The sequence below is a fragment of the Aptenodytes forsteri genome, unplaced genomic scaffold (genome assembly GCF_000699145.1).
Source record: "Aptenodytes forsteri isolate BGI_AS27 unplaced genomic scaffold, ASM69914v1 Scaffold120, whole genome shotgun sequence".
NCBI lineage: Eukaryota > Metazoa > Chordata > Aves > Sphenisciformes > Spheniscidae > Aptenodytes > Aptenodytes forsteri.
Window position 1 is genome coordinate 19,642 of NW_008795938.1, and position 14,323 is coordinate 33,964.

The window sequence follows — 14,323 nt, forward strand, 5'->3', positions numbered from 1 at the left end:
GGATAGCAGCGATTTCTTTAAGAATGGTCCTTGCAGATAAAGTAGAAGAGATGCAGGAGAACATGTCTGAGTGGGTTGCCCAGTGAGCCAAAAGCTTGGAGTGACTTACACAAGGAGGGAGAATGGTCTCCCTAATTAGCAAGGATGGCAGTGTTTTGGGATATGCTTTGTTTGTTTGCAATAGTGCAAAAATGTAGTCATGCTGCAAGACTTCTGAGGGTTCGGTTTAAGGTTTTTCTTACATATCCCATTCACCTTCTAATGATAGAATTGTGGGAGAAATTGGGGTAGGGCAGAAGAAACGACATGCCATCTGGTTTCAACCCCAACGATAATGGGGATATGTGGAATGCTAACATCTTAACTTGTATTTCTTGGGTACAGTCAAAATGGGCAAATTAATGTCTTTATGGAGCAATTGAAAACCCTGACTAACTTCTTCCTTATTCCTTGCAGTTGGCAAACATGAGTTAACTGGGCATAAAGTTGCAGTGAAGATCCTGAATCGACAGAAGATTCGCAGCCTTGATGTTGTAGGAAAAATCCGCAGGGAGATTCAGAACCTCAAACTCTTCAGGCATCCTCATATAATTAAGCTGTAAGTTTTGCTTGCTATAATCAAATGTACTTAAGTAGTAATCTCTTTTTGCTGTCACTGATCTGAAACATGTTTAAAGGGCAATACTACTAGCAGTATCTTGTCAGGAAACTAACCAGCTTCCAAGTATGCAGCCCTTTTCAGTGTCCTCTGTGGTGTGTTTTCACAAAACTGACCTCTGCAGGCTGGAGAGCTTTCATTAGATCTTTGCTTACAAATTCTTTGGACAGGTATATAAAAGGTAATAGCATGATAGATACTTATAGTAGCATCCACCTCTGGTTTTAGCTGCTACTTCAGTTTTCTTTTTCTGGTTATATTTGATCTTTTTTCTGCTTAGAAAATGGGTTATTAAGAACAAGATTGTAAAGGGCATTTCTATATAAGTTTGTTGTGTTTTCTTGCTTGAAATATGTTTTTAGTGATGTGCTAGTCAGTGATCTCTGGTCTTCCAATGTAGATGGCGCTCTGTGAGATTTTTCTGAATTAAGGATGTGCAGTTTGTTAAACATATCCTTGATATTTCAGAATTCTTCAATATAGCTGCTACCACTTGTCTAAATGTGGTATTTACAGCGTGCCTGTTTACATCTGTTAGTTGATCAGTAGTTCATCAGTGGAGTTCAGAGTACAATTAAATATGTCCCAGAGTAGACACCTCATGTGTGGTCTGAGGAAATAAATTACAAATACCATTGATTTTTTTTTTTAATTTCATTTCCTGTAAAGTTAACCTGCACCTCCAGAGTGTGGGTGACTTTCACTGTCTTAATCATGGTGTTGGTGTTAGGTTTTTTATTGTCAGTCTTGTCTGACAATAAAAGACCCCGCTGCCACTGACAGATGCCATCCCTATACACTCCCTTTAATTTGGCAACAGCTCTTACACTGAAGCTGAGTTGAATTGTGTAAGCTCAACTCACTAACTTCTTCAGCGGGTTAGTTTTCAGAAGGCTGTTGAGCTGATTTGGCTGCAAAATTCCTAGTGCTGCCAGTTAGAGTTCATGAACGAGTCCAAAGGACATACCTGTAGCCAAAAGGACATAGGAAGTGTCAGTGTACCGACTGAGATACGGGGTGGAACAGGAGTGTGTACTTGTGGTGTTGCTAAACTGTTAAGTCAGCTTAACAGGTTTCAGATGAGTTTCTTTCCCAGGGAATTATGGGGAGAATTTTTTCTCCTGCATGTGGAGAGAAGGGACAAGATGTAGGAGATAATGGAAAAATTGATGGATCCTCAACTTTTCAGTTGGTCAGCCTGCATTTCTAAAGCAGAAGGATTGTTAGCCTGTGTGTAAATAGCATTTGAGATATAATTGATGCTGTTGGTAGACTTGCTGGTAACTTAGGATCATGCTGCTTGTGCTGTTAGGAACTGGATTGGGGAACTGCTAGGTAGCAGCTTAAGATACTTGGGATAAAGGTAAAAAGTTTTCTTCAGCTTAGTATTGCAAATTAGACAATGTCTAATTTGGAACACTGCTGTGCTTTATGAAAAATTTCATACATGGCTTTAGCAGTATATACAATTGCAAGCCTGTTGCAATAAGATTTTCTTTCTATACCATGCTTTAAATAAAAACCTTTGGAGCATCTCCTTTTGCAGTTTTTGACCTCTAGCAATAGAATGCATCTTGTTTTCCTACATAAAATTGCCTCTTTTTGCATTCTGGTCTTCTATACTGTGTGGTTTGGTAACCTTATTGATATTATAGGTATGTAACTATTCCGCAACCTCCTTTTCCATAACCAGAAAAATGAGCTGACTATAGAGAAGCACAGCTGTAACACGTGGACTAAAAGGATTAAAATACTATTTCTGTAGTAGTGTCTTAGCCATGGCTTCAGAATGTTTTTAAGTACATGAGGTACTTTCAACCAAGGTATTAGAGAGAAAATCGGTAAAGGTAAAGCATCTTGGACTATAAGATCTCAGGTAAAACTAACTTTGAAGATCTCATGTTGATAACTGCCCTAGAAGGGTATTGAGGTTATTGAAATGTTACACTATAATACTAAGCTGTTAAAACAGATACACACATACATGTGAACACACATTCACCTGGACAGCCTGAACTCATTGCTGTCTATGTAGTTCAAGAATAGCTTCTCTCAGTAAGCTGAAGCATGTCTGTTTTTCCCTTTGTCTTGGAATCAGCATTTTGAAGAACGTAGCAGTTCCGTAGTGTATGTGTGAATTCAGTTATTTATTACAATTCAGATATTTGCATGCTTAAGTGTAGTACCTTGGAACATTCATTTTCACCCAATTGCTACCTCCTGTCTTCTCAATATAATATCTGAATTTTGGCTGAAGTGTTATCAGTGTTCATTTTCTTGTTCCGTTAAAAATTGATCACTTCTGACTGCTGTAAGGGGAAAAAATTAAACAACTTTTAGGTAAGGATATGTAGAACAAAATCTCTTAAATGGGGAGTTTGGCCATAAGCTAGTTATTTCAAAACTTCAAAGTTGGGGTTTTTTGAAACTTAATTGAAGTAGAACGATAAAAATATAAATATTATAAAAATATAATCATCTTTGTAAAAGATGATATTCATGATTATTAAGAGCAATTTTTTTCTGGTCTTGAAGTACACTTTTTATTTATGGCAAGTCAGGTTTTTTGCATGTTAAAGTTGAAAAGTGTATTTTTGAGGCACTAGCACCAAGTGTCTGCGAGGCAGCACTGTAAATGGTTTCATTGAAATCATTTGGACTAAGCTTAGTCCTCTGAAAGTACAAAGACTGATATTCGTGGTGGGGAATACAAATTTCCTTCTAGTCTTAGTAATGATGGCATCACATAGTGAAAGGAGAGGAAATAGCTTCTGAAAAATAGTCATTCCAGTAGTTGTAAATTGGCTGAAAAATATTTTAAAGTATACTTTATCTGACTCTTTGATTTTAACTAAATGTAACTAGCATTTACTGAGTGTGTAGACTAACAGATACCTTCTTTTACCAGGTACCAGGTCATCAGTACACCAACTGACATTTTCATGGTGATGGAATATGTTTCGGGAGGAGAACTGTTTGATTATATCTGTAAAAATGGAAGGGTAAGAAGTAGTCCAACTCAACAAATCAATGACTTGCATTCTGTTACTGCTTTTGCAACATTCCTGTCACCTGATACTGAGGGGACAGACAGGTTCTTTTGGGGGATCCTTGGCAGAATGATATAATTAAAGCTTTATTTTTTTAACAGGATATTATGATTAGTGTAGCACAGAATTTATGATTAGAGTGGCACGGGATTTCTACAAGCAGAATCAATGTAGTACAATTTATAAGTGGCGTAATATAGAATTTATAATACAACTTATGAGTCCTAATCACCTAGACCCTCTGCAGATTGGATCAAATCTTCATACGTGGTTTGCTGTATCAATATAACTATCACAATCTAGACTTGAAAATCATATGAAAGAATATGAGTCACTCAGTCTTTGGAGGAAGCATGGGATGGTGGTTGTGTCCCTGGCCACTGGGGGTAATGGATCTCACTGTCCAGCAGTGGTTCTGGTCCAGGTTCCCCACTTAAGACTTGCAGCGACTTGATCTTATGGACGGTGCTCTGGGTGCTGTTACACTTCCCTGTTCTGTGAGGGGGTCATCACCACCACCTGGCTGGCTGGGTGCCTGGGACCTTCAAGGCTGGTAAGGAAGGGGTTAATCAGCCTGGTGCCCAGGACTTTTGAGGCCAGTAGGGAGGGGAAGGAGAAATCTGTTTGGTTTGTCTACTTGGTGCACAGGACCTTCAGGGCCTGATAATGAGGGGAGGGGCAGGAATATGTGACTCACTCGGTCACAGAATGGCTGCTTGCCTTATAAAATGGTGTTAGTTATGCTAACCTCATTAGTAGGGGTTGGGAGCAGGGGGTACCGGTCATACCCTGTTAAATGAAGGTTTGTTTTTATGTATTCAGAATAAATTTTGCTGTTAGCAATTAATGTACTTTATGACTGCATCTTGTTCTGAAAGTAAAAATGGTTTTATGTTAACATCTTTCAGATCTTTATGTATGACTTTCTCATAGCATATTTCCTTCCTCTCTACTGATGCTGATATGTTAATTTACAATTACTGGGTACAAACTGGATGGATATGTATCCAGCTGGAGTAGCTGAAAACCGTTTCTTCAGCATAACCCATTATTGGAAAGCTACCATTGTGCCCTTATTACCTTCTTCTAGTCATGGAACAGTTTCTGTGAAAGCTCTGAAGTCACTTTTGACAAACCATCTAGATAGCCAGGATACTTTTTGTTAGTTGTTAGAACAAACTTTGACATGGATTAGGGCATGTTTGTAGGAAATGCCCAGTTAAGTCTGCTGTTTGGGGCTAGCTGCTAATAGCATAAATAGCATCTAAAGTTTATCACTTCTGTGCTGTGTGTCAGCAGCTGTCAATTTAAATCTTAGGCTGTGCTTAAATGTCAAAGTTAATTGATATTCCAATTAGGCAAAGTTAATGTGTGGGTGCTAATGTTTCTAGTTACTGAGTATGTAACATCTGCCTAACCAATTTTAAAAGCGTGATTGCGAAATTTCAGTGACTTTCTGAGTCGGTGGGTATGTTTGTTTTAATCATTTTAGAGCTGTGCTACAAACAAAATGATGTAAGCTATGAAGGTTTCTGCTACAAGTTCTGATAATCTGTATAAACTATCAACACTATAAATGATAACTTCAGGTCATAGGGAAATTTCCTTTAACTTGTTTTTAATTTATATGAATTATCTTCCACTGTCTCATAATTGTTTAAAACCTTTGTCTGTCTTAGCTTGATGAGAAGGAAAGTAGACGTCTGTTCCAGCAAATCCTTTCTGGTGTGGATTACTGTCACAGGCATATGGTAGTACATAGAGATCTGAAGCCTGAAAATGTGCTGCTTGATGCACACATGAATGCCAAGATAGCTGACTTTGGTAAGCATTGCTATTTTATATCTGATCACATTTCTGGTGTTATTTAGGTTGTGTTAATTACTATGGGAAATATTTAATAAAATGTGTATACTTGAATATCCTGGTGGTGGGACACAATACAAGAACCTGAAGACTATGAATGTAAAGCAAAATTAAGATCTTGCACTTGTGTAGAACTTGTTTTCCTCTCAAGCTTTCTTTTCAGGTATTTTCTGTGACTGGATGAAATTGTGAACTGATTTGTTTGGTTTTGCTTGACAATGTTTTCTCTGAAATGCGAAACAGACTTAGTTCCTGACCTTTCCACTTCAAAAGTGGAAAGGTTTGTAACACTGCTTCACCATCTGTAAAATGTAGATGCTTAGCTGTCTTGGAAGTACAGTGCAAGGGCAGTTCATCATGTTTAAGAACCACATTGTGGTCCTCCTATTAAACTACTCTAAATTCACTTTAAAAACTCTAAAGATGTGATTGAAAAAATATGATTAAAGCATAAAAAGTAAAATAAGAACAGTTAATCTTGCAAACTCCTGTGCTTTTTTGCTATATACCTGCCTAACTGATCAGAAAGCTTAATTGTTTCTACTAGCTGTTTGTGACACAGCTGCTGAGAAGACTGGCAGCTAGTTCTTGGAACTATCTGAATCTGGAAACCTTACCCTATAAACATAGTAAGGTATCCATGCTGCTAGATCATCATTATAATCTTTTTGTAGACAAAATGGATTATACCTGCCCTTGTAAAGCACTTTGAGGTCTCCAATGAAAGGTGCTAGGTAATGCTGAGTATTCCAAGTATATTTTAAAAGTGTGGTGTTAAATATGTGGGCACTGGGAATCGTATTGATTTCTTGTGTGTAGAAAATGCTTTGGGTAAAATAGCTTATGTGGTGAAGAAATGAAGTACAGTAACTTATAAAAATATCTTCCATGAACTTAAGTATCAGCAAAGCTGTAGCACTCAGTTAGTAGTATATTAAACAAGAGCTTAAGAAAAGCTTTAGTGTATTAGAATATGAAATATATTCCTTCTCGAAGACTGAGTTCTCTGGCTTATGGTAGTCTTGATCATGCAACCTCCACTGAGGAAACTAGAAGATATTTTCCACAGCTATTCTAGAAGTGGTAGTTCTTTACTGATACTAGGCTATACTAAGGGCTGGTGAATGAAGATGGCCTAGTTCTAAAGTACACTTTAATTACTAACAGAATATCTAAAATCAAACTACTGAAATGCAGTGATTCAGGAGCCAGCTGAGCAGTGTAGGTGTCTAAATTGTGGTGAAGTCATGTGTACTCCTCAGTTCCCTTACTCTGTATAACCTCTTACAGAATTTCAGGCAAATCTGTGGTAGCATCTTCCACTTTGGCATTTAGAAGCAAATGTGGTTTTTAAGACTTTCTTGTTAATGACCAGAATCCTATCTTACTGTGCTGCTCCATATCCTTTAGAGCAACTTTGCTTTCTGTCATGCCTGTCTCATCCAAATTGAACTGTGTTTTGTCTTGGAATTAATATGTTCTGAAATATTTCTAGGTTGTGTGCAATAATGGTTTGATGTTACTCAAATTTCTGGTAAACTAAATGGAGTATAAAGTGGCATGCTCATACAAAAATTTCAGTAATTCCAAATGCTACTTCTTTACCGAGATAAACTTGTTAATTTTCTAATTTGAATTACGAGTGATTTGTTTAAGGTGGTATATGCAGTGTGAAATCATTTTGCTCTCTGAATTTTTAGTACTCTTACACACTTTCAGGTCTATCAAATATGATGTCAGATGGAGAATTTTTAAGAACAAGCTGTGGCTCCCCTAACTATGCTGCACCAGAAGTAATCTCAGGAAGGTAGTTTCTTTTCTATTGGATACATGTGTGCATGTACTTCAGTGACTTTGCTGCTTGATTCTAAAGGCTACAAAACTAGTTCAATTGACAAGCTTGGTGCTGAGAAACCATGGGCTGAACTTTTAATTGTCTTGATAATTTTTCATTAATATTAAGGCTTCTATGAACTAGCTTTGAATAGTTCCTGTAAGGTGGAGGTGATGTCAAACACCCCAAATACAGTGTGTACAGTGTGCCCAAATTGGTTTAAAAATCTCACTTACAGCTCAGATCTTGGAAGTAGAGGTATGGATAGAATTACAGGCAAAGTCTGCTGTGAAGTTGAGTAGCAGTGAAATATCTGCTGCAGAGTAGATACCTTCAGAGTAAGTAACTTCTTTTTTGGACTCGATGATTGTCAAATCTGCTGCTTTCAGCTACCCACCCTAATATTGCCTCTTGCTGATTGGAGGCCAAATGTCTGTTTTATTCAGGCAGTAGCACAGAATATGTGACGAGTTCTGCTATATGGACTTGTCTCAAACTTTTCAGCCTCCCAGATTTGGGGATAGATGACTTTGCACAGATTCCACTAAAAGTGATAACAACGCATAGCATGAGCTTTCTTAGTAGTAGGTGCAAGTTTCTTTGAGCTTGCCATTGTCTTAAATTGCATTTGTGGATTATTGTTATACAGTAGAGAGGAAAACTACGTACTTGTGCCCTGTTATATGCTTGAAGGGGAAGGACACTAAAGTTCAAGGGAGGCATGGTATAGAACTGAAATTGTATAGTACTTGCAGATTAGTTGTCTCAAGTTCATACATTTTTAATTACTGTGATACAGTGTGAGAAAGTAGAGGAAAAAAATCTATTTAAATGTATTAAACACAAATCACTAATAGTTAACTTTTTCCCAGATTATATGCAGGTCCAGAAGTAGATATTTGGAGCAGTGGGGTTATTCTCTATGCTTTGTTATGTGGAACGCTTCCATTTGATGATGATCACGTGCCAACCCTTTTTAAGAAGATATGTGATGGTATCTTTTATACCCCTCAGTACCTGAATCCGTCTGTAATTAGTCTTTTGAAGCACATGCTGCAAGTGGATCCAATGAAGAGAGCAACAATCAGAGACATTAGGTAAAACACTAACTGTCTGATCGCAGGATGCTGGAATGATAATCTCAATGCAAATACTCAGAACAAAGAAATCATTCATACTGCTTGTCTGTGTTTTATAGACTGAGATGAAAAATTCAACTTCCGGTGGTTTGGCTTTAGCTCTGATGGTTCTGATCTCCAGTGGCTAATAAGTATCTATTGGACGTCATAGTAAAACAAATTATATACATTACAAATTATATACATTACATATAGAAATTCTGAGAAACTCTAGGTTTAAGACTGCTATAGCAAAGCTGTTTTTTGCAAACCATTCTGCAGGTAACTACACTGAATTGACTTCTCTGGGCAAAAAAAGTCTTTGTAAGCACCACTATTCTGTACTGTACATGTCTGAGAGGAAGTTATGGCTCTTTAATCTGATAACTACTGCTTTTATTCGTATTTCTTCAGACTCTGAAAAATATGAATAGTCTGTTAAGACTGTGAATATTCCACATGCAAGATAGCATTTCATAGCTTCAAAACCCTGGCATGAATTTGTGTATGAGTGATAATTCCCGCATCGAATATTGATAAGTTAAAGCTTGTGGGTACAGATAGCCATCATGGGCTCCAGATTCCAAGAGGAGATTCTGGAGAAGGTGACTGCTTTGACAAGTGTGCAGTGGGTCGAATAAAAAAAAAAAAAAAATTGGTAGCTGATAGAGCTGTACTTCATGCAGCAGCTTAGTTAGGTTTTCCCCTGTCCTTTGTAAGAAGCTCTAAGGAGGGAGCCCTGATATACTACCTTAGTGAAAATGCTGCTGCTTTTAGGGTTAGAAGTTAGGAAGTTGGCGATGTTCATGTTCTTTCAGCAGAACAAAAAATGTGGTACACTTATCCCTTGCTACTTTATTACAATGGGAAGTACTTTCTTGCAGAAATCAAAGCACTGTGAGAACTAAGTATTGTAAAACTTGAGTGGATAGGAACTTAGGTTATTTCAGTCATGTTAAATAAGTCCCGAGGAGAAGTGGTGTGAAAAAGATATTGAAAAATGTTGGTTGCAGAGCATGGATAGATTTTGAATCTTAAACAGGTCTGTCCTATTAGCCATAAGACATGTCACTTCACAGTTTAAAGGACAAACTGAGTTTAATTGAATACCTTAATTCTTCTAGGGGATGGGTGTGTGTGCATGCAAGGAGAGAGGCCCACTGCAATGAATAATAACAAAATATTCCTCTGGGTTCACTTATCCAGCTAGGACTGTGCTTTGTAGTGGTATATGAAAAGCTTTTTCTGCTTCCAAATTAACTGGTTACTTCTGATGAAAGTGTATTTTGCTGAACACATTTGTGCTGAGGCATGTTGTCAGGATCACACTGACTAGAGCTTGGTCCATTGTACTGATTTTGGCTGGGATAGAGTTAAATTTCTTCATAGTCGCTTGTATAGGGCTGTGTTTTGGATTTGTACTGAAAATAGTGTTGGTAACACACGGATGTTTTAGTTATTGCTAAACAGTGCTTACACAGTGTCGAGGCCTTTTCTGCTCCTCATACCGCCCTGCCAGTGAGCAGGTTGGGGGTGCACAAAAAGTTGGGAGGAGACACAGCTGGGACAGCTGACCCCACCTGACCAAAAGGCTATTACATACCATATGATGTCATGCTCAGCAATAAAACTGGGAGGGAGGTTGATGGGGGTGGGCTGCTGCTTGGGGACTGGCTGGGCATCAGTCTGTTGGTGGTGAGCAACTGTTCTCATTTGCATCCATCACTTGTTTTCTTAGGTTTTATTTCTCTCTCTTTGGTTTTGGTTTTTTTTTTCCTTACATTTAAAAAAAAAAAATTCCTTCTAATTATTAAACTGTTTTTATCTCAACCCACAGTTTTCTTTCTCACTTTTACTCTTCTGATTCTGCCCCCCATCCCACTGGCGAGGAGTGAGCGAGTGGCTCTGTGATGCTTAGTTGCTGGCTGGGGTTAAACCACAACTGTCCTTTTTGGTGCCCAACATGGGGCTCGAAGGGTTTGAGATAATAACAGGTTTGACCAGAGTGTATTAGACAGAATTTATAATTATTGTATCTATTAACAGTTGCTGGTCACGATACTGATTTATCTGTTCTTGATACTAGTTTACCTGACCTGTGCCATGTTTCCTTTTTTGCTGTACATGTTAAAGACTGGTGTTGGCTTTTGCAGTTTGCTGTGCTCTGTAGTGCTTAGTGATGTTCTGCCTGGGAGATTTATTATTAAAACACTGGCCTTGAGCTTAATCTGGTATTTGGGCTCTGTACTGAAGCTGTTATGGTACTTCCAGTACCATCTCATGGAGACAGTTAACAATTATATTTCTTCATCCAAGAGGTTTTTTTGGATGAAATAGAGAATGGTACCTTCACCACCTTCTTCTGTGATGTTTTCTCCCTCATTACAGTAACTCTTCAGTGTCTTGGAACATTCTTTGGTAATCAAAATACTTCTACCGGTATTTCTTAAAAATACTGTTTCAGCTTTTTCTAAGGTTAACAAGCTATTTAGGAATATCACCCAGGCCCCATGGCAGTGTGGTTATGGGTAGCAAGGCGTGTAGGAGAATATGGGCAGGTATGTAGAAAGCTTGTCACCTCCGATGGTCTGGGACTTCGCTCCCAAACGAGTGTGGGATCCTGATGAAGTGATAGAATGTTTGAAAAAAAAGATGCCCTAGCTATTCCAAAGAGGCACAACTTACTGCACTGTGGGGCCTGGCCTGCACCTACCGAACACTGCTCAATACTATTCAGTACCCTCAAGGAGAAGAGAGGGTCTCTGGATCTGAAAACGTACCAACAGACACTGTGGCTAAGCCAGAGACCTAGCCTTCAACTGTATCAGTTGCTCCTATAATTAAAAAGAAACAATGGAAGCGGAAGTCAGCTCGTTTAGTAAGGGATGAATAAGCTTCTCCTAAGAGGGAGCAGGAGAGAGTATCAGAACAGCCAGCCTGTTCTGCAGCAGAGCAGTCACAAGAACAGGAGAAGGAAGGGACTGAAATCATAAATGAGGCAGAAACCACCTGATCCCTGTCCCTAAGTAAGCTGTGAGTTATGTGAAAAGATTTCAGCCCTCAACCAGGCGAGCAAATTCTCAGCTGGTTACTCTGATGCTGGTATATTGGGGCCCACAGTCAGGAATTAGAGGGTAAGGAAGCCTGGCAGCTGGGATCCCTTGCTAGGGATAAGGCCATTGACAAAGGGATTGTAAAAGGGGCAGGGGTCCTTAGTCTTCGGAGGCGACTCCTGTCAAGTGTGAAGGACAGGTATCCCTTCAAGGAATATCTTGCAAATTCCCTAAGCAAATGGATGACCACTGAGGGAGGTATCCAGTATCTGATCACACCCTGGTGATAATGAGCTGGACAGACATGGAGGCACCAGCTGTGGATGGATTGGCCAGCCAACTCTGAGAAGTCAAAGAGAATCTTGCTTCTTCCATATGGGCCTGTGTCTCGGCTGTGGAGAAGCCCACAAGTTTCTTTCTCACTTATAGCCTTCCGATTCTCCCCACCATCCCACCGCGGGGAGTGAGGAAGCGGCTTTGTGGTGCTTAGTTGCCGGCCGGGGTTAAACCATGACATCTATATAACCGCTCTTAAATCTGTAGCAAGTCTTTATGCTATAGGCTAGAATACTTTCAAAATTAGTGTCATGCGTACCCTTTGGATAGTTGGGCAGCTTACTCTAGGCACACACAAAAAATCTTATTTTTACTGTGTGATTGGGCAAGGTAAGTGTTTGGTTCCTTTTGTATCTTTCCTTTTCCCTCTTATGAATACTAGCCCATGGGTACAGTACTAAAGAGGTACAGATTGACCCTTCCATAGCTTCCCTCAACCCTTTTAAGTCTTGAAGAGACAGCTGGGGGTGTTCTGAATGAAAAAATGATAGGCAGCTTGTTTGGGGTGGGGAGCATGCAACTTCAGTGTTCAAAAATCCATGTGCAAACATTACCAAAAATTATTCATCATCAACATTTCTTAATTTTGTTACGTATTATGTACGTACTTGGGGAGGGATGACTCAAGTGGGTAGTATAAGAATTTCAGTTGAAAATATCTCAAAACTAACATAGTGGCAGTAAAAAAATACACCATTTATATAAAAAGCTGGTTGATGAGTTATACATAGCTATTTTTGGAGCTCAGGTAGCTGAAAAACTTATAGGAAAGAGGGTTTTTTTTTTTCAGTCTTCTGCAAAATGTCTAGCAAAATCTTGTGAAGGCAGTGATTACTTTCCTTTATGTACTGTTTTATTGTCTGTGCTGCACAGAAGGAGACTTGGGCTGACAACCGTGATTCTTTTTGTACAAACTAAAATAACTTTATTTTTTAAAGAATTTAATATTAAAAAGGTTTGCTTTACATACATAAACTTTTTTATTTTTAAATCTAGGGAACATGAATGGTTTAAGCAGGACCTTCCGAAATACTTGTTTCCTGAAGACCCATCATATAGCTCTACCATGATTGATGATGAAGCCTTAAAAGAAGTGTGTGAGAAGTTTGAATGCACTGAAGAGGAAGTGCTAAGTTGTCTATACAGCCGAAATCATCAGGACCCTTTAGCAGTTGCTTATCACCTGATTATAGATAACAGAAGAATAATGAATGAGGCCAAGGACTTCTACTTGGCTACAAGCCCACCGGATTCTTTTCTTGATGATCACCATTTATCTCGCCCTCATCCTGAAAGAGTGCCCTTTTTGGTAGCTGAAGCACCACGGCCTCGCCATACTCTCGATGAGCTGAATCCACAGAAGTCAAAACACCAAGGTGTAAGAAGAGCTAAGTGGCACTTGGGAATACGGAGTCAGAGTCGACCAAATGATATCATGGCTGAAGTTTGCCGAGCAATTAAACAACTGGATTATGAATGGAAGGTAAAAGAATCTTTACAGCAGACAACAGTAACTTTTTTGTTTGAGCTGTGTAGTTACACAGTCTAGAAGTCTGAAACTGTGTTCTCCTGCGCTGGAAAATAATCTCATGTGCCTGTACTGACTGCTTGTGCTTGCTGTGCAGGAAGGGTTTTGGAGGAGGCTATTCATGCTGACAGGAAAAAAAAGTTTCTAACATGTCTAACTCTTCTATTGGGGCTGTAGGAATGTTTTTCTGTTGGCTAAAAAAACCCCCCCAACTCCAACAGATCCGCCTGAAATTATTTGGTAATACCAGTGAGTTGAAATGACAAAAGCAATATGCAGTGCTTTTCAAGCAGCTCTGGTAACTGACTCGAATCTCTTTTGTACTAGGTTGTAAATCCATATTATCTACGTGTTCGAAGGAAGAATCCAGTAACAAGTGCGTATTCCAAAATGAGTCTACAGTTGTATCAGGTGGACAGCAGGACTTACTTGCTGGACTTCCGTAGCATTGATGGTATGTGAAGACTTACGTAAGTTAATGGAGTTGTACGGCAAATCTTTCTGAATGCAAACATGTCTTAATTTACTTGTTTAGAAGTGAAGTAAGTGTTGCCCTTTATTTGTTTAAGCCAATCTAAATCTGTATTAGTGTTTCTTTATTTCTTCCTGGTCTAGTGTTCCTGTGATCAGATGGTTAGCTGCTGGTTGTGGTTTAACCCCAGCTGGCAACTAAGCACCACACAGCCGGTCACTCCCCCTCGGTGGGATGGGGGAGACAATCGGAAGGGTAAAAGTGAGAAAACTCGTGGGTTGAGATAAAGACAGTTTGATAAGTAAAGCAAAAGCCACGCACACAAGCAAAGCAAAACAAGGAATTCCTTCACTACTTCCCATGGGCAGGCAGGTGTTCAGCCATCTCCAGGAAAGCAGGGCTCCATCA

At 39.1% G+C, this 14,323-nt stretch overlaps 1 protein-coding gene across 1 annotated transcript in view; it reads left to right on the forward strand.

The window, feature by feature from the left end:
* Positions 1–306: 306 nt before the first annotated feature.
* PRKAA1 (protein kinase AMP-activated catalytic subunit alpha 1) overlaps positions 307–14,323 on the forward strand; it is a 16,768-nt gene continuing 2,751 nt past the window's right edge. The window contains exons 1-8 of the mRNA XM_009285214.1: positions 307–367; positions 457–598; positions 3,567–3,660; positions 5,388–5,532; positions 7,294–7,381; positions 8,281–8,505; positions 12,912–13,398; positions 13,771–13,897. Of these exons, the coding sequence (XP_009283489.1) occupies positions 307–367; positions 457–598; positions 3,567–3,660; positions 5,388–5,532; positions 7,294–7,381; positions 8,281–8,505; positions 12,912–13,398; positions 13,771–13,897 (1,369 nt within the window). The remainder of the gene's footprint in view (positions 368–456; positions 599–3,566; positions 3,661–5,387; positions 5,533–7,293; positions 7,382–8,280; positions 8,506–12,911; positions 13,399–13,770; positions 13,898–14,323) is intronic.